This window comes from Littorina saxatilis, linkage group LG8 (assembly GCF_037325665.1).
Source record: "Littorina saxatilis isolate snail1 linkage group LG8, US_GU_Lsax_2.0, whole genome shotgun sequence".
In the NCBI taxonomy this organism is placed as follows: domain Eukaryota; kingdom Metazoa; phylum Mollusca; class Gastropoda; order Littorinimorpha; family Littorinidae; genus Littorina; species Littorina saxatilis.
Window position 1 is genome coordinate 12947743 of NC_090252.1, and position 27937 is coordinate 12975679.

The window sequence follows — 27937 nt, forward strand, 5'->3', positions numbered from 1 at the left end:
AAGATAATTATCATTCAAATTTAGAAGAAGAAAAAAAGAAGGAAAAAACTAACCATAAATATTCACAAGGTTAATCAGAAAAAGAACCACAAGAACATAACAACATTTGGGGAAAGTTACAGAGGAGAGAGAGAGAGAGAGAGAGAGAGAGAGAGAGAGAGAGAGAGAGAGAGAGAGAGAGAGAGAGAGAGAGAGAGAGAGAGAGAGAGAGAGAGAGAGAGAGAGAGAGAGAGAGAGTGAGAGAGAGAAAGTAGAGAGAGAAAGGAGAGAGAGAGAGAGAGAGAGAGAGAGAGAGTGAGGGAGAGAATGGGAGAGAGAGAGAGTGAGGATGAGAGAGAGTGAGAGTGATACTGTGAGTGAGAGTGAGAGAGATAATGTGAGAGAAAGAGAGAGAGACAGAGAGGGGAGAGAGAGAGAGAGAGAGAGAGAGTGAGACTGTGAGTGAGAAAGAGAGAGAGAGAGAGTGAGACTGTGAGTGAGAGAGAGAGAGAAAGAGAGAGAGAGAGAGACAGACAGAAAGAGAGACAGAGAGTGATGTAAGAGACAGAAAAAAAACCCAGAGACAAAGACAGATAGAGACATGGAGAATAGAGAGAAACAGAGAGAGAATAGAGTGAGAGAGAGACTGAGAGAATTAGAAACAGAGAGAATAGATAGAGACAGAGCCAGACAGAAAGACAGACAGAGAGAGAGAGAGAGAGAGAGAGATAGAGACAGAGACAGACAGGCAGAGACAGAAAGACAGAGAAAGAGAGAGACAGAGAGAGACAGAGAGACAGAGAAACAGAGAGACAGAGACAGACAGAGAAACAGAGAGACAGAGACAGACAGAGAGACAGAGACCGACAGACAGACAGAGACCTTGAGCAGCACCCGGTCCTGCTTGCACAACTTCATGACGTCGCTGCGCTCAATGCGTCGCCATTCCTCCGCCAAGTCCGCGTCTATCTCCACACCGCCCCCTTCTGCGCCGCCCCCTTTCGTGGCGACCCCCTTGGAACAGGGCCAGGAGCAGCCACCCCACGCCAGCCACCGCCTCTCTATCTCCAGCGTCAGCAGCAGGAAGACCGCGCTCTGCACCGACAAGTAAATCAGGTACTTGCCCACGCCGCCCTCAAAGGCCCAGTAGTTCTCCGTGAACTCGAGACACGGCTTGGGGCCACAACCCTTGCCGTAGTCCTTGCAACACGGGCTCTCCCTCGCGATGCACGTCTGCTTGTAGTCGGCCGATTCGCACAGGGAAAGGTTCTCGTAGTTAGAGAAAAGCTTGATCAACGCCGTGATGAGGGTGTAGGCTGGCAACAACAAACTGCACACAGCGTCAAGGGAGTAGACATCGCCTTGGACTCCTGCAATATTGTTGGACAACGTGAAGACGATTAGCGGCAGGAACACGCCGCTGGCGAGGTAGAGAAAAAAGAGACTGGTCATGGCGTCGAGCGCCGTCGTGAAGCAGAAGTGCGTGAGATAGTTGAAAGCCAGCATGGCCGGACCGTACAGCACGAAGAGGACGATGATGACCGCGGGTGGCAAGCCCCCACTGAGTGGGTTAAGGTCGGCCAGGCACAGTACGCCGATGACTAGGGCGAAGGTGGGCGCGCACACCACCAGGTCCCACAGCAGGTTGCCGGTCCAGAACACAACGGGGCTCATCCCGCTCACACGCTGCAAGTGCTTGGAGCCCGTCACGCGCTCACTGGTGATGGAGGAGACAAAGAGCGGGGCGTGGAACGACATGCCGAGCCCCACAAGTAAGCCCGCCAGTAGACCCAACATCCCCTTCATCGCTATTTTCTGTTCCGGGGTGGGGCTGGGGGTTACCGGGGACTTGTCGGGAAGCGGGTAGAGAACTGGGACGATGTTGACGCTGCTGTTGACTCGCTCCTTGGCCACGGCGTTGAGGACGAGGGCGGTGGCGATGTCCATTGCGTGGAGCGGGAAGGGGTTGTAGAGGGCCATGGCCAACACCTCGGACACATTTCCCCACGGCCCGAAGGCGGCCCCCACGATGACCTTCCTGGAGAAGTCCAGCACCGAGAAGCCTGTGGTCAGTTTGCACATCTCCTTGTAGCTGCCCACCTCCTTAGCTTTGTGCTGATTGTCGCCAAACTGACCGGCGTATAGCTTGCCCAGGCTGCTGCGGGCAGAGGCTTTGGGTTTGACCCCTGGCTGGGTGACGTTGGGTTCTGGGCCGAACGAGTCGAAGACTCCGTACAGTACGGTGGTCTCAAAGAACGGGTCGAGGTTGAGCGTCAGTGGAGGGTGTTCACCTTAACACATGAGACAGACGAGATAAGACTTTATTACAACCATGTGCAGTACACTAGCAATGTAAATTGCTTGGGTTGAGTACATTAAAATCTTTTTAACAAAACAAAATATAAGTGCTCACCGAATTCTTGACACACACACACACACACACACATACACACACACACACACACACACACACACATACACACACACACATACACATACACACACTCACACCCACACACACACACACATAACAGACAGTGTGAGTGCACATGCATTTTAAAGAAGGCAGACCCTACGTCACAGACTCGCTTGCAGGAGGTACAAAGGAATAACTCACGAAAGAAAGAAAGAACAAGAAGATTTATGGTTGTTTATTTAGTTAATTATCCAGCCACCATTTCTATGAACTTAAATTCGTTTCGATATTCGGTAAAAAACTGCAAATACACACAAAAAATACACGTATATAAGTCACAGAATATAATATCAATCCTTACAATAAATTAAACCCTGCAATAGAATACATAAACCACAATTCAACTAACGTTCATCTGAAAACAATGAAATAATCTACGACTTGAACATTTAATAACATACAAAAATGGCCGACAACCCTTAATCCTAAACGCCAGTCTCCAAAATCGTCAAATAAAGAAACATACAACTGCGACAATAACAATCCCGTTTAGAAAACGTACACATGACTACAATTATCGAAAAGACATAAACGATACCTTCCTAAAACTGTTGAGCTTCAAAAGAGAAAAATAACAACACCTGCCAAAACTACTACTCACTAAACTATCGAAAACTGAGACAAACAAAACAGACAAACAAAACAGACAAACATTAGAACACAACAAGTCTTAACTAACAAAAACAATATTTTACCTTTGCGCCATCAGGCAGGGACTGTTCCTCATGAACACACAAATCCGTGGAAAACACGAGTATAAAAACACAGCGGGTTCGCTACTAAACAACAAGCGACCTTCTTCCTTCAGACTCAGAGACGTACTAACGAAAAAGAACAGTTTATCCTCGACATCGACTTGATATGCTATGTTTTATGTTTTATGTTTTATGTGTGTCGTCCTATACAATTGTTGTTATAATCGTTTACAGGCAGACAGGGTGTGCCGAAGAAAAATTTCCATTTTTATGTAATATTTTAATGGACAATAAAGTGCTGTTATTGTTATTGTTATTGTTGAGGCTAAACACCGAAAACTACTCAAAACTAACATTTGAACACACCCAAACAACGCTGCTATAACAGGTTCGAAAACGTTATGGCAAAAAGATATAGACAACATACCGAAATAAATACACCCCAAACTACGCCTGATACCTAAAAACATGGACTGCACGGATCATGACAAGCCAAAACAGGGTCGCCTGTTCATGACAGCGGAAAAGAGCAAGTCATAGCCGCTCAAACACGTGCTAACTAAAACTATGCCAAGTTGGTCAAAAATACAAGGTGAGCGTTAATCAAGTCTTGTGACCTTCGTGCATCCAGAAAAACATAACAAACTACGATGCTTCGTCGAGCACACGTTCGTCACGCAAATAACACGTGGACGAAACCAAAACAACAGTCACACACGAAACCGGCCGTGAGCAACGGCAGGCACAGACAGACATACACACCCACACACACCCACACACCCACTCACACACACACACACACACACACACATACACACACACACACACACACACACACACACAAGCACCACATAATATTATTCCACGAATACCTTTCGATCCCTGTATTCGCGAAACCAACGTCAAAGACTGCCTGGCCACGGGATAGACAAGCACGGCGAAGACGACAGGCAGCAGGAGCTGGATGAGGCTGAGGACAGGACTGCGCCACCAGCAAATCGCTTTCTTCGTCACCATGCCCCGCAGCTGGGACAGGCTGAGCTGGAGGCCCGACAGGCGACTGTAGCCCCGGGACACAGCCAATACGTCCACGGCTTTGGCATTTTGGTTGACGTCGCCGGAGTTCTGGTTGACGTCGCTTATCACGACGTTGTCTACGTTGCTCCCCAGTTTGTTGTCTACGTCGCTCCTCACGTCATTGTCTCCGTGGCTGGACTGCTCCTCGGGCATGCTGACCCGACTGGCCGCCTGTCTGGCACTGGGACCGACGAAGTTCTCGTCTACAGCAGCTGAGGTGGCCGAGGATGCTTCTTCTCCATCCCCCTCCTCCGGCACGGCGATGCGGGTTGTGCTGGAGAGCTTGAGGTCGCCAGTCGCTGAGCTCTCCCCGACCTTGAGAAACACCTCCTCCAAGGTCGTGGCGGAGGCGCCAAAATCCGTGATGCCCAGCTGACCCTTGGTCTCCTCGAGGAAGGCGAAGAGATCGGGGAACTGGGCAGACTGGTTGTCGGGCAGCAGGAAAGTCACCTGGTTGGTTTTAACAGAATTGTATTCCAAATTCAGCAAATGAAACAATTGAAAATATACAACTGGGACACACACTCAAGCAAACGCTTACTTTACGTGACCAAAACAATACACAACTACACACGTTTTCATAATGGTAGACATAACAAAAGTAAACCAGTGGAACAAAGTCACCTGGTTCAAACAAGATGGTATTTCCTTTTCAACATGTTACACTCAAACCTTTCTATAACAACCAGCCAAAGGACTGACAAAAAGTGGTCGTTATTGATAGGGGATTGCTATGGAAAGGTGAATCATAATACAGAAAAGACCTTTTTTTAAATGTCGTTGGGGTGGGCAGAAGGTCGTTATCAAGAGGTGGTCGTTATCACGAGGTGGTCGTTATCACGAGGTGGTCGTTATTAAGAGGTGGTCGTTATCAAGAGGTGGTCGTTATCTAGAGGTGGTCGTTATCAAGAGGTGTTCGTTTATCTAGAGGTGGTCGTTATCAAGAGGGGGTCGTTATCAAGAGGGGGTCGTTATCAATAGGGGGTCGTTATCAATATGTGGTTGTTATCAAGAGGTGGCCGTTATCTAGAGGTAGTCGTTATCAAGAGGTAGTCGTTATCAAGAGGTGGTCGTTATCAAGAGGTGGTTGTTATCTAGAGGTGGTCGTTATAAAGAGGAGGTCGCTATCAAGAGGTGTTCGTTATCAAGAGGTGGTCGTTATAAAGAGGTGGTCGTTATCAAAAGGTGTTCGTTATCAAGAGGTGGTCGGTATCAAGAGGTGGTCGTTATCGATGTGGTCGTTATCTAGAGGTGGTCGTTATCAAGAGGTGGTCGTTATTAAGAGGTGGTCGTTATTAAGAGGTGGTCGCCAGAGCATGTCCGACTATACAATGATAACACGAAAAACAATCGGGAAACGAACTCAAGCGAACGTTAATAATACGTGCCCTAGAGAGAGGTAAAATGACACAACCGTGATGTCGGAAGTAACAATACTGATATACGTCTACTATGGAATACACTGATTCAAAATCAAAGCAAACCAAGCACAGAACAAGTCGCGTAAGGCGAAAATACAACATTTAGTCAAGCTGTGGAACTCACAGAATGAAACTGAATGCACTGCATTTTTTAACACTGACCGTAGTCCGCCACTCATGCAAAACGCAGTGAAACTGGGGAGCCTGTTTAGCGCGGTAGTGGTTTCGCTGTGCTGCATAGCACGCTTTTCTGCATCTCTCTTCGTTTGAACTTTCTGAGCGTGTTTTAATCCAAACATATTATATCTATATGTATTTGGAATCAGGATCTGACAAGGAATAAGATAAAATTGTTTTTACATCGATTTCGGAAGTTTGATTTTAATGATAATTTTTATATTTTTAATTTTCAGAGTTTGTTTTTAATCCGAATATAACATATTTATACGTTTTTGGAATCAGAAAATGATGAAGAATAAGATGAACGTAAATTTGGATCGTTTTATAAAAAAAATAATTTTAATGACAATTTTCAGATTTTTAATAACCAAAGTCATTAATGAATTTTTAAGCCTCCAAACTGAAATGCAATACCAAAGTCCGGCCTTTGTCGAAGATTGCTTTGCCAAAGTTTCAATCAATTTAATTGAAAAATAAAGGTGTGACAGTCCCGCCTCAACTTTTAGAAACAGCCGAATAAAAAATACATTTATCGTCATCAAAGACATTTATCGAAAAAATGAAAAAAACATCTCGGGATATCATACCCAGGAACTCTCATGTAAAATTTCATAAAGATCGGTCCAGTAGTTTACTCTGAATCGCTCTACACACACACGCGCACAGACAGACAGACAGACAGACAGACAGACAGACAGACAGACAGACAGACACACACACACACACACACACACACACACACACACACACACACACAAGTTCGTCTTGGCAAATTTGTTACGGATTGTTTTAGCATTGTATAATGCATTATTTGTTGTTTGTTGTGTCAATAACTTTACTGGTTCATGACAATAAACATTATTCTATTCTATTCTATTCTATTCACACACACACATATACACCACGACCCTCGTCTCGATTCCCCCCCCATGTTAAAACATTAAGTCAAAACTTGACTAAATGTAAAAAGACACAAGAAAAGCAAAATGCCTTACACCAGGGAATATAGGTCTATGCTTATACACACGCCTTCGTCCTGCCCCATTACAGTGGACCCCCATGTGTGTATATCATGTAAATTTGTTTGTTTATTTGTTTGTTTGTTTGTTTGTTTGCCCCCTTCAGTGCCAGGCTATATTAATTGCATTTTTGTATTGCTATTTGCCAGGACCAAATATGACTTTTTAGGGTAGGTTCACAAGACTGTGTACTACTCAGTCATTTATTGAGTTATCATTGTGATTGTTTGCATGTTTTTTGGTTATACCCTTGGCTATCATACTAGGTAACTGAAAATAGATTTGGGTTGTATTTGATTTTGAAAACTTTAACATGTATATGTACATTTTTTTGAAAAAAATGACAAATTCGGAAGATAAACACATCTTTACAGCACATACAACCATACAAAACACTGAAATAATATTAGTTATCGTTAGATTTGACTGCGATATCCAGATTTATCAGTGCCAATGTCGAGAAAGCTGAAATCATATCAGATCGAGGCGTGAGCCGAGATCTGATATGATTCAGCCTTTCGAGACATTGGCACTGATAAATCTGGATATGGGTGCGTCTCAGAAACTGATCCTTTTGTGTGTGCCATAATCAAATTAGCCCACAATTGAAACATACTGAATTTTAAATCATGATATTGGTATGTTTGAGAAGTAAAATGAATAAAGAAATAGTACAAACAAAACTGAGTATTTTGCATGATTATTATGAAGGTTGTTTTGCGAAAGAAATGATTAAATGCGTGAAAAATGGAGGTCTGATCTGTGACATGAACCATCAACTAGTTTTGTACCTCACTACAAGAATCGTGTAGAATGTCCAAGGACTGCTATTTTTGTTATGTGTGTTTGGTTTAAGTGTACTTGACAGTTGAAATGTTATTTTGTCCACAGAATTGTTTTTTTAAACGAAATTAATCGCTTGAAAGTTTGCCATCACTGTCGTAACATATGTTTCCGCACGCGTGCAACAGCAACAAGTCCTAAATTTGAACTTTAGAATTTGCATATTCATTTTCAACACGATCTTGACATGAAAGGGCATAGAAAATCGCTAAGCTAAATGTTATTTAAGTATTATTTTCTCAAAATTGCATCTGCAAACTAAGTTGAAAGTTGCGCAATATGACATGCTTCTTCAAAATTCCGTTACGATGGTGAACGGTTTTGCAAATAATGTTCAGAGTTTTGAAGAAAGATTAGAACTATTTTGCGCGTAGTGACTTAGAGGTGCGGGTGACTACGCATGCGCAGTTACAGAGAGAAATAGTTCAGCTTCCAGCAGCGAAGAAAGATTTCGAGAATGTTTCCGAAGTCTGTGATTTTGTTACGACAGTGATCAACACCCAAGGTTCTTAAGAAAAGGTGAGTTTTTGCTGCTATGATATTCTATGAAGTGAAAAATTAGGCTAAACATTTGTTAATAATAGTTTTTCTTTCGATTTCACGTAGTCAAAACTTGACTAAATGTTTTAACATAGAGGGGGAATCGAAACGAGGGTCGTGGTGTATGTGTGTGTGTGTGTCTGTTTGTCTGTGCGTGTGTGTGTGTAGAGCGATTCAGACTAAACTACTTGACCGATCTTTATGAAATTTGACATGAGAGTTCCTGGGTATGATATCCCCGGACGTTTTTTTCTTTTTTTCGACAAATACTTTTGATGACGTCATATCCGGCTTTTTGTAAAAGTTGAGGCGGCACTGTCACACCCTCATTTTTCAATTAAATTGATTGAAATTTGTGTAAAGCAATCTTCGACGAAGGCCGGACTTCGGTATTGCATTTCAGCTTGGTGGCTTAAAAATTAATTAATGACTTTGGCCATTAAAAATCTGAAAATTGTAATAATTTTTTTTTTTATATAAAACGATCCACATTTACGTTCATCTTATTTTACATCATTTCCTGATTCCAAAAACATATAAATATGTTATATTTGGATTAAAAACAAGCTCTGAAAATTAAAAATATAAAAAATTATGATCAAAATTAAATTTCCGAAATCCATTTAAAGGAACGGTAAGTGTCAATGTTTTCTTTAATTGTAAAAGTTGTATGTTCAATGGAATGGTAAGTCTGAACAAAATAATTACTTTATTTTGTTTTTAGCCAGTGAATGTGGATGCATCAAAATCTTGATAGACATTAAACAAATTCATGTTAGTGAAACTAGTACACATATTGCATCAATCTTTAGTTGAAATCGCAGGTACTTGCATGTTTCAGGTGCAAGAGATTCGACCTGATGAACTGGTGGTAACGTTCCTTCGAAGGAAACCGGAGGGGAACTACTATTGCTTTCCAGGGATCGATGATATTTTCTTAGTCCCTACATCTGATGCAACCATGATTCGTGACCCCACCTTCAATGCCAGGGGGCATTATTTCTTTTAAAATAAATTAATTAACTGCAAGTGGCAACTGTTCTATATGTAACCAATGCCTTTGGTTTATTGTCTCAACAATTGAATGAACCACTTTTGAACATTTGCATTCTTCATGTCAAACCTTATAATACATGTCTGGTTGTTTGTTTCCGAGTTACGTGGGTGATGAACTTTTCATTAATGTTTCTCTTTTTTGGGGCCAAGTTTGCTTGATTTTGTCCAGCTTTTTTTCTTTCTGTTCCTGTTTTAGTGTTTGGCATTTTACCTAAGAAGAATCTGGTTGCAAAATCAGCTTCATTTAGTAAAGTTTGTGGGAAAAAGCATAACCGTTTCTTTGTTACAAAAGTGATGTTTCCATGTTACATCGGTGACCATTTTGCATTCTTTTGGGATAACTTTCTAACATTTTGTCTTAGAGCAACAAATCTTTGTATATATGCTATTGTGAAGGTTAAATGTCAATAAGACTGAATGAATGCCATGTATCAACATGTTCTGATCAGGATATCATTAATTAATTTTCATTTTTGTATTGAAATTTTGACGAATGCATGGAACTTTGAAAAAAACATTATTTTGTTGTTTGCATGTAGTCATTTCATATTGAACTCTATAATGGCTTGTGATTCAACAATAAAAACTGAATAAAAGTCGTTTTCAGCCTTATAAATGCAGTTTTTTTTTCTTTTATTTTTTCCATGTTACACGGGTGATTTTGCACACATGGTCCAAATAATGCTCAATATATGGCAAACTAAAGGCAATGTTATATTTTTTCTTGTTTAAACTGAAAAGGTACACCCTGAGAAGTGTGTAAATAGTATTATCAAAGTTTTCTGGGAAGATTTTACTTTTGGTGATAATGTCACAGACAGAGGACGAGATTCTGAGACGCACCCATATCGCAGTCAAATCTAACGATAACGATTTTATCGCATTCCATTTCGGAAGAAGAACCCATTAACCCCAGTCTAAGAAATCGGTCAAGAGCAAGGGAGGCTACTGCCATGTTGGAAATGTTGGAAGCTCCTCTCCAGCTTCCACCTCTGCATCTGTAGAGACAACATAAATTCAAAATTAATGTCTGACAAACTGAAATACTGCTTTTCACATAATTATTCCAAATGATTACCACCCTCTCCCTACATGTATATATATACACATTTGAAAAGGGTATTGTTATGTGATCAAATGATATGTGTGCGCATGCGTATGTAAGTGCTGACAGTCAAGCAGTGAAGAAATAGATATTGAATAATCATGTGAATGGTGCGGAGGCGGTTGACGGCTAGTGAAAGGTCTGATTTACAGCTATTGCACATACATTGCATGCAGAAACCATACGGGCTGCACGGGAAGTATGACCACAAGCATGTTCACTCATTGTGCCATGTGAATGCATGTTTGTGCTGAAACTGAGATCACAGAAGGAAGGTATATATGCTTGACAAAATAAATGAGGAAAGAACAGATGTTTTGCCCCAACACTGACAAACCTGGTGACCACCAAGCTTCACACTAGCACACTTCACAGTAGCAACCCATAGGCTAACAGACTTTGCATCCTATACAGTGTCTTTGCACCAGGATGTTGCTACTTTGATTCTGTACTTCAGCATAACTATCAAACACACAAAAACAGAACTGCACTAATAACCAACAAAATATATAAACGTGTGCCTTTGTTTCGTGAAAGAAGAAAAAAATACATACCTACTACCAGATCATCAGCTGCTTGGAATCGTCCCTGCTCTGCTTGGGCTAATAGTAGTATTCAACTGCATCAGACTTCTCAGGAGTTGCATGGTGTTGCACCATGGCTGAACAAAGTCATTTTGATATAGGTTGTTCTTTTTCTACGGAGTTTATTTGTTTCGCTTTTTTCTGGAGAAAAAGATATAGGGCCTGCCTTCTCGTTGCCATAAATAGCGAACTCCGACGTGCTGTCCGTAGTGCCGTACGTATTCCGCTCCGCAACTCTAAAATAAGTCCTGGTTCAAGACACTCATTGCAACGTGCTTCACACGTACACCGCCGATGGTGATATCTTGCTCCGTTCCATCTGTTGCAAGGGAAGCAGCATAGTTCCCTGCCAGTTTTCATTTTGGAAGAAGAAGGCACAAACTTGATCTTCAGATTCGTTCGTAGCAATAGCAGACGACACTATCGACTCGCAGTTTCGTTTTATACTTCTGTCACGCGAGCCTTTACAACTGATCTGATTTTACCCGATAATCTTCTCTGTTGCGTGTCTAGCACTGAAATCGGGGCAAATTATGTCACGAACAGAAGTTTCCAGAAAGATATCCAAAGAAAATTGCAGCAGTAGGTATTTCACATCTCCTTTGTCAACTTCTGGCGGAAATGAAGAATATTGCATTCTGGGAAGGCCGAATGAAACCGAAGCGAGACCGAGCATAAACGAAGATTAATATCCGCGATTTGATTGGTCAGTAGCGAAAACTGTTCATACGGAATCTTCCGGAATCTTCATCGGTTCTCTTCGGCTCATTGGAATGTCTTCAGGTTGCTGTTACAAACGGCGCGAAATCCGTAAACGGAAATTCCCGTTGTGCGCGTCATGAACTGATCTCAGCAAAGAGAAGACAACTCATTCCAGTCATGCAAACGTGACCACCGCTGACGATGTGTTTGACTCACAGTCAACTCCCAAACATACGCATTTTTGTGCTGTTTTGTGTTTTTTCAAGGCAAAATTGCATACACATACATTTTTCAATTAGCCGTTTAGACCGTTTATGATTAATTCTGATCTAAAATAAATTCATCAGAGTAACCAGAAGAGGTTCAAAATCCAGAATCAGAAAAAAACCGGATATGACCAGGGAACACAAAAATCACTTTTTTCACTGTGGTGTCTGCCCTTAAAAATTAACTAATGACTTTGGTCATTAAAAATCTGAAAATTGTAATTAAAATTATTGTTTTATAAACCGATCCAAAACTACGTTCATTTTATTCTTCATCATTTTCTGATTCTAAAAACATATAAATATGTTATATTCGGATGAAAAACAAGCTATAAAAATTAAAAATATAAAAATTATCATTAAAATCAAATTTCCGAAATCGATTTAAAAACAATTTTTATCTTATTCCTTGTCGGTTCCTGATTCCAAAAACATATAGATATGATAGAATTGGATTAAAAACACGCTCAGAAAGTTCAAACGAAGAGAGATGCAGTAAAGCGTGCTATGCAGCACAGCGAAACCACTACCGCTCTAAACAGGCTCGCCAGTTTCACTGCGTTTTGCACGAGCGGCTGACTACGGTCATTGTTAAAAAATGCAGTGCGTTCAGTTTCATTCTATGAGTTCCACAGCTTGACTAAATGTAGTACTTTCGCCTTACGCGACTTGTTTTTTAATAATGAAGTGCGAGCGAAAGCGAGCTGCTCACTATTTGAAAAAGCAACGAGTGTAAAGCTAGTTCGACACAGCAAGCCATTTAGTATTCTGTTTATCCTGCATACCATACTAACGTGTATTTTACTCAAAACGTCCGGCAGTCGAGGCGCCCAAATTGAAGACGCTTCTTTTGGAACCTCGATTCCGTCTAAAGCCTCGTGCAAATTCTTACGTCAAAGCAAAGAAACGTCACCCTGGAAAGTTTAGTTCTTAAAAGTCATCGAGGGGATTTAGCGAGCGCACATTTTTTGTTTCCACAATGACGTTTGTCTCGGTGACTTTGGCATCATAAGCAATGGAAACACAGGTCCCTGCCAGACTTGTTTGACACGACCTCATTTACATGATATACACACACGTGGCTTGAACGATATTGTTATCCAATGAGTGGTCTCTCTCGCGTATAGTATTAGGTTAATGCTTTATACGACAACCTTACGTCATATCCCATTACAGTGGACTATCACTAACCACACACTCAACACCCTCCACATTTTGAGAGACAAAAAAAGAAAATAACAACACAAAATAAACCATGACAATTCTTTTGACCCAGTTGCATCCAAATTGAAAGGATTGATATATGGCTGACCAAGACAACACAAATGACACTTGATCTGAGTGACCTCATTTGTGACAAAATGACGTCATAGCATGATGGCATCACCACTAGTCTAGCCAAGACTAAAGTTGTGAGCTCAAAAGAAACAATGACATGGTAGAGACGCATTTCCTTGATAGCTGAGCTCAGTGAATATTTTTAGTTGTTATTGATCTTCACCAGCAAACAAGCCACGTTTGCGTCATACCTGAAAATCATCAATACCTATGAGTGTGTGAAATTTGGAGCCTCTAGCTTCAAAAACATGAAATAAATCCTCAATTTAAAGTTTTTGGGCACCGAACGTGACTGTCCTGATTACTAAGCAGGGCTCCCCATAGCGCGCGTCCGTGCGTCCTGTACGTACTGGAAGCCGAAAACACGTGCTAGAAATGTATGGAGGGGGTCCCTGGACGCACTAGACTTTAAAAGAGCGGGTCCTGGGACGCACTAAATGTCCTTAATCATGCGTACCGTAGATACCATTTTCAGACTGGAATCGTCCGTTACAAGTACACTGGGACTTTTCGGTGTTTGGACCTTTGGGACCCTCTTTGGGGCCCGGTAGCTCAGTTGGTAGAGCACTGGACTTGTGATCGGAAGGTCGCAGGTTCGAATTCGGGCCGGGACGGACACGGGTCAACTTTATGTGCAGACCCAGAGACGGAAGCCATGTCCCACCCCCGTGTCATCACAATGGCACGTAAAAGACCTTGGTCATTCTGCCATAAGTGCAGGTGGCTGAATACACCTAAACACGCAGACACCTGGGTAGCGCGACTCCGTTGCTGCTAGCTTTCCACTGGGAGGAAGCGACCCGAATTTCCCAGCGATGGGACAATAAAGTAATGAAAATGAAATGAAATGAAAAATGAAAAAGTTTGCAATGGGGGTCCATGGACTTTCTAACAATAAAAAGTGAGCGTCCCGGGACGCACGAGGAGGGGCGTCCGGGGAAAGCCCTGTCAAGCATAGTCAAACAACAAAAGGCTCACTTCACGCCCAACGTCATTGTCCGGGGGGAACCCTGTCAAGCATAGTCAAACAACAAAAGGCTCACTTCACGCCCAACGTCATTGTCCGGGGGGAACCCTGTCAAGCATAGTCAAACAACAAAAGGCTCACTTCACGCCCAACGTCATTGTCCGGGGGGAACCCTGTCAAGCATAGTCAAACAACAAAAGGCTCACTTCACGCCCAACGTCATTGTCCGGGGGGAACCCTGTCAAGCATAGTCAAACAACAAAAGGCTCACTTCACGCCCAACGTCATTGTCCGGGGAGAACCCTGTCAAGCATAGTCAAACAACAAAAGGCTCACTTCACGCCCAACGTCATTGTCCGGGGGGGCCCTGTCAAGCATAGTCAAACAACAAAAGGCTCACTTCACGCCCAACGTCATTGTCCGGGGGGAGCCCTGTCAAGCATAGTCAAACAACAAAAGGCTCACTTCACGCCCAACGTCATTGTCCGGGGGGAACCCTGTCAAGCATAGTCAAACAACAAAAGGCTCACTTCACGCCCAACGTCATTGTCCGGGGGGAACCCTGTCAAGCATAGTCAAACAACAAAAGGCTCACTTCACGCCCAACGTCATTGTCCGGGGAGAGCCCTGTCAAGCATAGTCAAACAACAAAAGGCTCACTTCACGCCCAACGTCATTGTCCGGGGGGAGCCCTGTCAAGCATAGTCAAACAACAAAAGGCTCACTTCACGCCCAACGTCATTGTCCGGGGGGAGCCCTGTCAAGCATAGTCAAACAACAAAAGGCTCACTTCACGCCCAACGTCATTGTCCGGGGGGAGCCCTGTCAAGCATAGTCAAACAACAAAAGGCTCACTTCACGCCCAACGTCATTGTCCGGGGGAAACCCTGTCAAGCATAGTCAAACAACAAAAGGCTCACTTTACGCCCAACGTCATTGTCCGGGGGAAACCCTGTCAAGCATAGTCAAACAACAAAAGGCTCACTTTACGCCCAACGTCATTGTCCGGGGAGAGCCCTGTCAAGCATAGTCAAACAACAAAAGGCTCACTTCACGCCCAACGTCATTGTCCGGGGGAAACCCTGTCAAGCATAGTCAAACAACAAAAGGCTCACTTTACGCCCAACGTCATTGTCCGGGGGAAACCCTGTCAAGCATAGTCAAACAACAAAAGGCTCACTTTACGCCCAACGTCATTGTCCGGGGGGAACCCTGTCAAGCATAGTCAAACAACAAAAGGCTCACTTTACGCCCAACGTCATTGTCCGGGGGGAACCCTGTCAAGCATAGTCAAACAAAAAAAGGCTCACTTCACGCCCAACGTCATTGTCCGGGGGGAACCCTGTCAAGCATAGTCAAACAACAAAAGGCTCACTTCACGCCCAACGTCATTGTCCGGGGAGAGCCCTGTCAAGCATAGTCAAACAACAAAAGGCTCACTTCACGCCCAACGTCATTGTCCGGGGAGAGCCCTGTCAAGCATAGTCAAACAACAAAAGGCTCACTTCACGCCCAACGTCATTGTCCGGGGGGAACCCTGTCAAGCATAGTCAAACAACAAAAGGCTCACTTCACGCCCAACGTCATTGTCCGGGGGGAGCCCTGTCAAACATAGTCAAACAACAAAAAGCTCACTTCACGCCCAACGTCATTGTCCGGGGGGAGCCCTGTCAAGCATAGTCAAACAACAAAAAGCTCACTTCACGCCCAACGTCATTGTCCGGGGAGAGCCCTGTCAAGCATAGTCAAACAACAAAAAGCTCACTTCACGCCCAACGTCATTGTCCGGGGAGAGCCCTGTCAAACATAGTCAAACAACAAAAGGCTCACTTCACGCCCAACGTCACTGTCCGGGGGGAGCCCTGTCAAGCATAGTCAAACAACAAAAAGCTCACTTCACGCCCAACGTCATTGTCCGGGGAGAACCCTGTCAAGCATAGTCAAACAACAAAAAGCTCACTTCACGCCCAACGTCATTGTCCGGGGGGAGCCCTGTCAAGCATAGTCAAACAACAAAAAGCTCACTTCACGCCCAACGTCATTGTCCGGGGAGAGGCCTGTCAAGCATAGTCAAACAACAAAAGGCTCACTTCACGCCCAACGTCATTGTCCGGGGGGAGCCCTGTCAAACATAGTCAAACAACAAAAAGCTCACTTCACGCCCAACGTCATTGTCCGGGGGGAGCCCTGTCAAGCATAGTCAAACAACAAAAGGCTCACTTCACGCCCAACGTCATTGTCCGGGGGGAGCCCTGTCAAGCATAGTCAAACAACAAAAGGCTCACTTCACGCCCAACGTCATTGTCCGGGGGGAACCCTGTCAAGCATAGTCAAACAACAAAAGGCTCACTTCACGCCCAACGTCATTGTCCGGGGGGAGCCCTGTCAAGCATAGTCAAACAACAAAAGGCTCACTTCACGCCCAACGTCATTTTCCAGCGTAGCACTGGGGACCCTGTTGCGGACCTCCGTGGTCAGCGCGGGGACATTGCAGCCCTTGGCCTTGACCAGCACCAGGTGGTAGCCCGCCCCGTACCGCTTCTTGAGGAAGAGAGAGGTGCCGCAACACTTGACCGCTCCCTCCGCCATGATGGCGATGCGGTCCCCCAGCATCTCGGCCTCGTCCATGTCGTGAGTGGTCAGCAGCATGGTCCGGCCTGTCCGCTGGCGCTGCAGGATTTGCCACAGACTTCTCCTGGTCTGAGGGTCCATGCCGGCCGACGGCTCGTCGAGAATCACCACCTAGATTAAAAAAATGAAATTAAAAAAAATGCATGCACACGACTCGCCTTCGTTACCCAAGCCCCTCCCTGAACCACCTTACCCCTTAAAAGACTCCCTCCCTTTTAAGACCCCCCAACCCCCGGTAAGACGATCGCAAGACTTTGCTAAACAAAATATTGTTCCATATACATACAGACATACACACAGACAGATCGACAAAGTGAATCCTGTATACCCCCCTCCAACTTCGTTGGGCAGGGGTATACATATTGTTCCATATCTGACAACATTTCACGGGTGAAGCAAGTTTACCTTTAGTAAAGTTTCAGAACAATCGTGTAAATGAGTAAGCTTTCAAAACAATCATGTAAGTGAAATAAATAGTGGACTTTCAGAACAACCATGTCAGGCCGGGAAAAGAGCAATGGTTAATGGTAAACAAAGTAACCACTGAAACAAGATTGCGAATGTTGCAATGGAAAATATTGCACATTATTCCCCCCTCTGCTTCTTTACCTCTGTAAACTTGTAGGGGTAGTTATTTTTCGATAATGACCCAGCAACCAAACAAATAACGACCCAGCAACAGCCTGAATCCTCGATAGTGCAATGGGTTGAGAAGCTGTTCTGTTTCGGTACTACTTTTTGCGACTGAAAAGTTCCGAACGCTCTAATGTACGAAGTATACATCTCTGGAGCAAACAATACAAACATACCGCATTTAAATTAACAACTACAGGCCTGAACACATGAATCTCCATATAAAATCCATGAGTTCGGTTGTTTTCTGAATCTAGATCAGACGTTCATCACAAGCAATTTCCCAAGGCAAGTAACTCATACTTTGTCTAGCGACAAGAGTAGTTCCCCTTCTTTTCACTCAGTTTCTTCGACAACAGACTGCAATCCGACGGTCAGTTTTCAACAATATTTCATTTAATAAACAGATCACACGCAACCAAATGCACACATCTCATCAAGTTAAACAACATAAAGCGGTTTCATACACTATTTTCCCCAGAAAACTTAACTTCATACAGTTTTTAACGTTGGAACACGGGTGCAAAAGTTCGTCTGCTAGTCCCATTTGACGAAAGAACATTATCCTAACCGATACCAAAACATATACAGAACACACAATATCTGCCTTTGCCGCCACAGCAGAATAACAGCATATCTGTGTACTTGATTTTAGCCCAAAATAGGAAAACTGACAAGAAGTGTTAACAGAATGGAATGATTTGCACGGAACTATACAACCGCGCATTAATCGATCGCCTGCGCAGGTTGACTGGTTGAGAGAATAGGATTCGATCAAACTTTCGCAAAAAAACTCCTCTTTTCTTTGAATAACTGAAGAAAGGAGGAATAAAGAGGTTACACACCTCGTCTCAGTGATTATAAAAAATAATGGTCTCAGTTCGCGGTCATGAAAAAGCTCGCTAAAGCTCGCATTTTTCATGATCCGCTAACTTCGACCATTATTTTTAATAATCACTGAGACTCGGCATGTAACCTCTACATATTTACCCCACAAATATTTTATTGTATAAAATAGGCATTTCCGTGAGCAATTGCTGTACTTACTGTGAGAACGAAATTGATTACATTGAACATTTTTTTTACTTTTGCCCGAAAATTATGTCCATTTGGAAATGCGTTGAGGATAAAGTGAATTGTAAATATAATATGATTATTAAAATTACTGTAAAGGAAGTTTTTTTTGGGCGTATTTGAAAATTCACAAAGTTCCAAGGCACTAATAAGTTATGTGAATTATTTGATTGTGATAGCCAAAATGTGTGTTGGTATTTATAGATATGGCTCCCCTCTGGATATTTTATGCATTTTTGAGAGGGAATTGTTATATAGAAAAGTTGCTTAAAGAAAAAAAAAAAAAAACAACCATGTAATAGTCACTTTTCAGAACAATCACCTATGAGGGCTTACATGATTACGAAGAAATAAATAGTAGACTCTCAGAACAATCATGTAATAGTCACTTTTCAGAACAATCACGTATTACACACCCTCACAATTCACCTTGGACCCATGCACCAGGGCGATGGCCACGGACAGCAACCTCTCCTGAACCCTGGACAGCTGGTCGGCGCTGTCCTTACGCTTGGAGGTTAGTCCAACCTGAAAAAGTTTTTTTAATTTTTAAATTACCCCAGTTGCATACAGGCTGCTTCAAGTCTTACTATTGTGCCTCTCAATTCTTTTTAATTGGCTTCATTGTTTTTCACCACACAAAAATAGTTCTACTCTTATGTTCTTCTCTCCACATTTTATATCAATGTTTCTTTTTTCTGAAACATCGGTTGTTCTTCTTGTTCATTGCGATTGGGACGTATGTATATTCAAAGTGTAACGTTAGATTGGATTATATATAAACACAAATATATATATATAAAAAAAACAAGTCGCGTAAGGCGAAATTACTACATTTAGTCAAGCTGTGGAACTCACAGAATGAAACTGAACGCACGCGTTTTTTCACAGTGACCGCAGTCCGCTGCTCGTGCAAAACGCAGTGAAACTGACGAGACTGTTTAGCGCGGTACTAGGGAGATTTAATAAACGAAACGTCGGGACGTTTCGTTTTGAAGTTGTGGTAAACGTCATCATTTCGGGTGTCTCTCGCTGGAAAGGTGAAGGTCAACTGAAACGGAACGTGGAACGTCAAAACGCAGTCACGTTTTCCACCCCCAAAAAACGAACAATATTTCGTCAACTTTTGTGAGTATTTTTGCACACTAACAGTTTTATTTGTTGGCCATTTTATGCATTGCTAGATTCATCAACCCTTTCACAGTCTTTCAGCGCTGAGAATGTGTTCATTGGAGGTAGACAACTGTTGTGAACTGAAATATTTTGAAGGGTGCTGATCCTGGTACATTTATCCAACTTCATGGTGAGAAAGCAAATGGCGAAGCAGAAGTAGGTCATCGCATCGAATTTTTATTCTGGCTTCGTATGTGATTTTGTATAAACAAAGTCTGTGTGATTTATTTGGACTGAAAATAATCAAAGTATGCCCGATTCTGGACCACCTCCTGGGGTGTTTTTTTCCATTCTGATCGAGGACAGACGTGATAATTTCACTTGAAGATTTATCGCCCTTCCTTCATTCCGAAACGAAACGTGAATACATCTAAATCTTGTCTGCCGCCTATGCCGTCTCGTTTCACGTTCCGTTTCGCGGGGTGACTCATTCACCAAACGAAACGAGCTGCAAAACGAAACGTGCTGTCTTTTGAATCTCCCTAGTGCTGCATAGCACGCTTTTCTGTACCTCTCTTCGTTTTAACTTTCTGAGCGTGTTTTTAATCCAAACATATCATATCTATATGTTTTTGGAATCAGGAACCGACAAGGAATAAGATTAAATTGTTTTTAAATCGATTTCGAAAAATTAATTTTGATCATCATTTTTATATTTTTAATTTTCAGAGCTTGTTTTTAATCCGAATATAACATATTTATATGTTTTGGAATCAGAAAATAAGATGAACGTAAATTTGGATCGTTTTATAAAAAATGGTTTTTTTAAACAATTTTCAGATTTGTAATGACCAAAGTCATTAATTAAATTTTAAGCCACCTAGCACTTACCCCATAATGCCAGACGCCAGGCGGAGCAGCCACTAGATTGCCAATTTTAAAGTCTTAGGTATGACCCGGCCGGGGTTCGAACCCACGACCTCCCGATCACGTGGCTAACCGTGCCGGTCTCCCAGTTCATGTAAAATAAAGGGTTGTGGCAACCTGCATGCAACTTATAAGCTACAACAAAATTGGATTAAAGAAGAATAGAAAAGACAATAACAAGCAAAGCAAATGCTTTATACGACAACGCTTCGATATATATCATCACAGTGCCCCCCCCCCCCCCCCCCCGGGCAATACCAGACTCCCACCCTATTAAAGCCATATGTACTCGATGACTATACACGCTAATTGCTTTACCAACAGCTGGAGACATGCTAAATTAAGTTCCCTGCAAAATATTGTGGTCTAGGACCCCTTCAATGTTGAGATATGTTAATTTTCATTTTGATCTGGATCGTCCTATTTATAGATTTGCCAACAGAGGTAGCGTTGACGCAAGGGAAATAACTCCGCGTCTTTGTTTACATCCACAGTTTTTGAGACTCTAAAACAAGCTGTAATGCATGTATATGGTCTGCGCATGGCGACATATCGTCATTACATGGTCTTATGGTGCGTTTGACATCGATTATGGGCAAACTACACTTTGTAAACACGGGAGCGCGTACATATGCCTTTAAGGTCCTGTTTTCTGAAACTTGTTCTTAACCTCTGTAAATGTACCCACCTTTTTTTACACCCCCGGTATAGGGGTGTGTATAGGTTTCACTAGATGTGTTTGTGGCGGTATTTGTATGTTTGTGTTCGCAAGTAGATCTCAAGAATGAACGGACCGATCGTCACCAAACTTGGTGAACAGGTTCTATACATTCCTGAGACGGTCCTTACAAAAATTGGGACCAGTCAAACACACGGTTAGGGAGTTATTGGTGGATTAAAATTATACAACGACTTATAGACGGACACTCCCGTTGGTCAAAGGGAAATAACCTTCTCAGTTGGTGGCAGTGAGAATGGTTATTTCCCTTTGACCAACGGGGGTGTTTTTCCTATCAGAGGAATTTCTTGTTTCTAAAGCTCCCTCCTTATTCAGACCTGATTTTTCTCAGAATCTTAAGATCTATACGGGAGGGGTCCATGGTATATACCAAAACATAATTATTTTGCAGTTCTACCCTCAAACAGTAATTGCCAAGAGGACATTGAGTTTTCTTACTATAATTGCCCCAAACTGGAAAAAAGCTAAAAACTATTTTAGTTTTATCAAACCAAAAGGACGGGCGCAGTGGCGTGGTGGTTAAGAGTGGAGATTTTTCCGATCTCCCAGGTCAACTTATGTGCAGACCTGCTAGTGACTTAACCCCCATTCGTGTGTACACGCAAGCACAAGACCAAGTGCGCACGGAAAAGATCATGTAATCCATGTCGAAGTTTGGTGTGTTAGGGAAACGCGAAAATATCCAGCATGCCTACCCAACGAAACCGGAGTAAAGCTGACTATGCTCTCAGAGTTTCGTGTGGGGAACCCTAATGGGCAAACGAGCTCACACGTCACCGGAAATTCTGGAACGCTGAAGAAAAAGATCAAACCAAAATACAAAAGGCACCTCCTCCAGCATAGTGTCCACCTCTGCCTTGACGCTGGCTCCAGGGCAACCTTTGAGCCTGGCGAAGAAGCCGAGATTATCCTCTACGGTCAGCGCGCTGAAGAGAGCGTCGTGCTGCTGACACACCCCCAAGCTCTGCCCGATGGCCGCCATGTTCGTGCGGATGTCCAGCCCGTGGATGTAGGCCGTGCCGGCGGTGGGCAGGATGAAGCCGGTCAGCATGGAGATGATGGATGTCTTTCCCGCCCCGTTGTGTCCTAGCAACACCGTGATATGACCCTCGTACATCTTCAGCGACAGGTCCCTCACCGCGACCTGGTGCAAACAACACTTTATTCGTACATCTTCAGCGACACGTCCCTCACTGCAACCAGTTACAAACAACACTTTATTCGTACATCTTCAGCGACAGGTCCATCACCACAACCAGTTACAAACAACACTTTATTCGTACATCTTCAACGACAGGTCCCTCACCATAACCAGTTACAAACAACACTTTATTCGTACATCTTCAACGACAGGTCCCTCACCACAACCAGTTACAAACAACACTTTATTCGTACATCTTCAGCGACAGGTCCATCACCACAACCAGTTACAAACAACACTTTATTCGTACATCTTCAGCGACAGGTCCCTCACTGCAACCTTGTACAAACAACATTTTATTCGTACATCTTCAGCGACGGGTCCCTCACCACAACCAGTTACAAACCTTTATTCGTACATCTTCAGCGACGGGTCCCTCACCACAACCATTTACAAACCTTTATTCGTACATCTTCAGCGACGGGTCCCTTACCACAACCAGTTACAAACAACACTTTATTCGTACATCTTCAGCGACAGGTCCCTCACCACAACCTTGTACAAACAACATTTTATTCGTACATCTTCAGCGACGGGTCCCTCACCACAACCAGTTACAAACAACACTTTATTCGTACATCTTCAGCGACGGGTCCCTCACTGCAACCAGTTACAAACAACACTTTATTCGTACATCTTCAGCGACGGGTCCTTCACTGCAACCTGGTGAAAACAACACTTAATTTTGTTAAATAGTTCAGAAATAACAAACAATTAAAATTAATCCTTGCCCCCGTGTTTCAGACACACCCCATCGCTTGTGACAAGCCTGTAAATTGTTTACTTTAAAATTAAAACCTTAATTGTTTCACAATGACCAACTATTAACATTGTTCAACACTAATTTACATATCAACAATACCATTGACAAAGTGAATATCTGTACAGTGGACCCCCCTTTCAAGAAACCCGGATTAAAGAATCCCTCCCTTGAAAGACCACGTTGGCTCAGATTTTCTGTTCATTACCTCTGTAGATCTACCTCCAATTACCTCTGTAGATCTACCTCCAATTACCTCTGTAGATCTACCTCCAATTACCTCTGTAGATCTACCTCCAATTACCTCTGTAGATCTACCTCCAATTACCTCTGTAGATCTACCTCCAATTACCTCTGTAAATCTACCTCCAATTTAAATCTCCCGCCCTTTCAAGGCCTGCTTTTGTGAAAAATGTCCAGAGGTTGTAAAAGGGGGTTCCCACTATATATCCAAATGTCAAGCAGAGACTGATTGTTCACCTGCTGGCCGAACTCCTTGCGTAGGTGGACGATGTTGACCCCCACTGCCAGCCCCACGGGGTCAGACTCAAAGTACTTGCGGTCAACATCCTCCATGCCGGGGTGCCGGGCGCCGCTCGAGTCCGCGTGACCGCACCTGTGGGCTCTGGTCAGAAAGAAGTAGAAGGGCTTTGGCAGGCCGAAGTGTCCGGGCGCGACGTTGTCCAGATACCAGGTGACCAGGAGGTGGATGCCCGTGTCGACCATCAGCATGAGCCACACGTCCAGCATGGACAGCGTGTCCACGTAGTCCAGCGGTTCGTTCAGCTTGGCCCAGGTCAGGGGCACGTTGGCCGTGTCGTACTCCCATATAATCTGCATCATCATCATCATCATCATCATCATCATCATCATCATCATCATCGTCGGCGGCGTCGTCATCGTCATCATCATCATCATCATCATCATCATCATCATCATCATCATCGCTGCCGCCTCTGCCGCCGTCGTCGTCATCATCATCATCATCACCAATCAATCATCATCATCAATCAATCAATCAATCAATCATCATCATCATCATCATCATCATCATCATCATCATCATCATCATCATCATCATCATCGCTAGCTCCACCCTTTTGCCCAAAACCTCTTCAGTAGTGTAGTGGAAGTTTGAACCGACCTGTTGTCCTTCCTATATATATATATATATAACAATGCTTATAATAAACAAGAGGCGAAGCCTTCAAGGCTCACGTAAGAAATCGACAAACAGTAACACAAACTCAATCACTCCGTCACACACACACACACACACACACACACACACACACACACACACACACACACACACACACACACACAGTAAGCATAGGTGACACTGTGCAAGAAAGCGAGACACTAGATCTAGATCTAGCCTACTTAAGCCTGTCCTTAATTGAGCCCGTAGTCGACTACACGAAGCTTCGCAAAGTCTTAATACCAAAAACCCGCAGCTACGGCGTGGTACTTTGACCCCAACATCGCTTCTCAAGTTTTGACATGCGAAGCTTCGCCGTAGCTCGCAACGAAGTTTTGGTTTTTTTTGTAAGAAGAGTGCTTTTTGATTCAAGATGGACGACGAAATCAGACTCAATACCATAGTGAAGAATGCACTTATCGACTTTGGTCGATATCGACTAACCTCCTACCTGTATTATTTCATACTGCGATGCATTGACATGTCGAATGAAACTCGAAATCCCAGCGCTCACGCCAACTGGTCCCGGCCGTGCTCAGTCAACGAAATAGAACACATACAATTAACTTACGTCATCATCAAGTACGTAAAGTACAATTTGTGACGTAAAGTACTCAGAAAGAAGCACACCACGCGCTGGTCGAGACTACGTGCATGCGCTTTCTGACTAATAAGATTTGAGACGCCAAGACATGAAAAGATAACTCTCTTTTCCGCCATAGTGCCTTCCAACTAGTCTCGGCCCGCTCAAAATAATGAGCCAAAATGACCGAGACTTTCAGTAATTCCTTCGCGTGACGTCTAACCCTCTTACGCCATAATGTGACGTCTTCAAATGACAAAATGTTAAAGTTTCTACCACAGACATACACACGCACACACGCACACACACACGCACAGACAGACAAAGTTACGATCGCATAGGCTACACTTACGTGAGCCAAAAACAAGTCGCGTAAGGCAAAATTATAACATTTAGTCAAGCTGTCGAACTAACAGAATGAAACTGAACTCACTGCATTTTTACAGCAAGAGCGTATACTCGTAGCATCGTCAGTCCACCGCTCGATGCAAAGGCAGTGAAATTGACAAGAAGAGCGGGGTAGTAGTTGCGCTGAGAAGGATAGCACGCTTTTCTTTATCTCTATTCTTTTTAACTTTCTGAGCGTGTTTTTAATCCAAACATATCACATCTATATGTTTTTGGAATCAGGAACCGACAAGGAATAAGATGAAATTGTTTTTAAATCGATTTCGGAAATTTTATTTTAATAATGATTTTTATATTTTTAATTTTCAGAGCTTGTTTTTAATCCGAATATAACATATTTATATGTTTTTGGAATCAGAAAATGATGAAGAATAAGATAAACGTAAATTTGGATCGTTTTATAAAAAAATTTTTTTTTTACAATTTTCAGATTTTTAATGACCAAAGTCATTAATTAATTTTTAAGCCACCAAGCTGAAATGCAATACCGAAGTCCGGCCTTCGTCGAAGATTGCTGGGCCAAAATGTCAATCAATTTGATTGAAAAATGAGGGTGTGACAGTGCCGCCTCAACTTTTACAAAAAGCCGGATATGACGTCATCAAAGGTATTTATCGAAAAAAAGAAAACAATGTCCGGGGATGTTATTCCCAGGAACTCTCATGTCAAATTTCATAAAGATCGGTTCAGTAGTTTGGTCTGAATCGCTCTACACACACAGACAGACAGACAGACAGACACACACACACACACACACACACACACACACACACACACACACACACACACACACACACACATACACCACAACCCTCGTCTCGATTCCCCCCTCTACGTTAAAACATTTAGTCGAAACTTGACTAAATGTAAAAATCTACATATATATAGTACTATTCAAAACATCTTACAATAGAGTGTTGTTCACAATTGGAATACGTCACTTTACACTGCAGGTGTCAGATCACTTTCCTTGTGTAAAGATTCCAAGGTTACGGGAAAGTCTCAGGCTTTGAAAAACACGAATACACGCATGCAGGAAAAATACAAGAAATCCCCTAGGACAATTAGATATAGCATTATACCAAATACCAAAGAATACTTCATACCTGCACGCCGAAGCCTAGCGCGTGGTTGAAGACTAGGCAGTTCGCCACCTTTTGCCATCTTGACATGCCGGGGTACCAAGAAGAGATGACCTTTTGCGTGTAGATCATGGCGACCCAGAAGCCGAGTGCGAGGAAATAAACGGCGTCGCTGGTTCTTATGACGAGAGCTCCCATCATCAGCCAGAAAGACGCCAACGCCGCCGAGTAGAGCATGAGCAAGACCCAGAAGAGTGACATGGACAGGTCACGGAAGAGCGCCTTGCCCGGCGAGCTGGACGTCAGAGAGAAGATCACAGTGGCGATGGTCATTATGATAACCAAATAGACGTAGATCGTCAAAAACCACGACATCCACAGGGCTTCGGACGACAAGCCCATCATTTCCATCTTCTCCTTCAGCTTCTTCTGCTTCTCGTACACAATTATTATCATGCTTATAATTACTGTACAAGTCAGCAATGCAAGGATGCCGACAAGGAATAACTGTCTCAGTTTCCCCATAAAATACGGATCCACACGACGAATGCGCGGGACTAGCTGCACCAAGCCAAGGCTAAAGTTGCTGCTGTTTCCGCCCCATTCTTCGATGAAGGCTTTAGACATCAGGTACTGAATGTTCCCTCTACTTTCATTTAATTCAGAACCCTCTACTGGCTGTAACAGTTCAGAAGGGAAGGTCGATTCTGTAGGCAAACTTTCGGAGTGACGAATGTGATAGTGTGCTGTGAGAGGCAGCTGTGTGGCCATCTCCAGCCCTTGAAACTCAACGGCGGCCCACATCGTCAAGTTGCCCGTTCGGTAAAAATCCAGCAATGACGTCATGTTCGGGAATCCCACCGTCAAGTCCCAGGATGTGGGGATAGAGGCTGCATGCTTGTCAAAGCGCGACATGAGCCGTTTGGTCAGAGCAGTCTTTGGAGTAAATCCGAGGATTGTTGTATTTGTATTCGATTCCGAGGGAACGATTGAAAACGGTTTTGGACTAGGCAGGTGAATATTGCACACATCAGCGTTTGAAGATATGCTAGTATTAACCCCAAGCCCATCTATCACGTTCCTTGTCGAAAAATCCCCGCGAGTGCCAAGTAAATAGATAAACAAAAAGAATCCAAGGGGACACACAATCTCAGCGAAGAAAACAATCAAGATAAAGGTTTTCCTGAACAACAGGTTTTTGTACAGGCCGAGACCTACTTGTCTTACAAACCCCATGATGGCGACACTTTTCTTTTAGTCCTGGTGCACAAGAAGCAGTCCTAGCAAATACGTCGAAGATTCATCGCTAGACTTGCCCCCCCCCCCCCCCCCCCCCC

At 43.3% G+C, this 27937-nt stretch overlaps 1 protein-coding gene across 1 annotated transcript; it reads right to left on the bottom strand.

Annotated features, from left to right (window-relative positions):
* Positions 1–10: 10 nt before the first annotated feature.
* LOC138974518 (phospholipid-transporting ATPase ABCA3-like) lies at positions 11–27937 on the bottom strand. Its single transcript, XM_070347233.1, has 8 exons — positions 26625–27937; positions 23807–24160; positions 22195–22509; positions 19016–19114; positions 16664–16990; positions 4023–4677; positions 804–2270; positions 11–48 (listed from the first exon to the last, which is right to left on the bottom strand). The coding sequence occupies exons 1-8, from the start codon at positions 27834–27836 to the stop codon at positions 11–13; spliced, it is 4467 nt and encodes a 1488-aa protein (XP_070203334.1). The 5' UTR covers positions 27837–27937.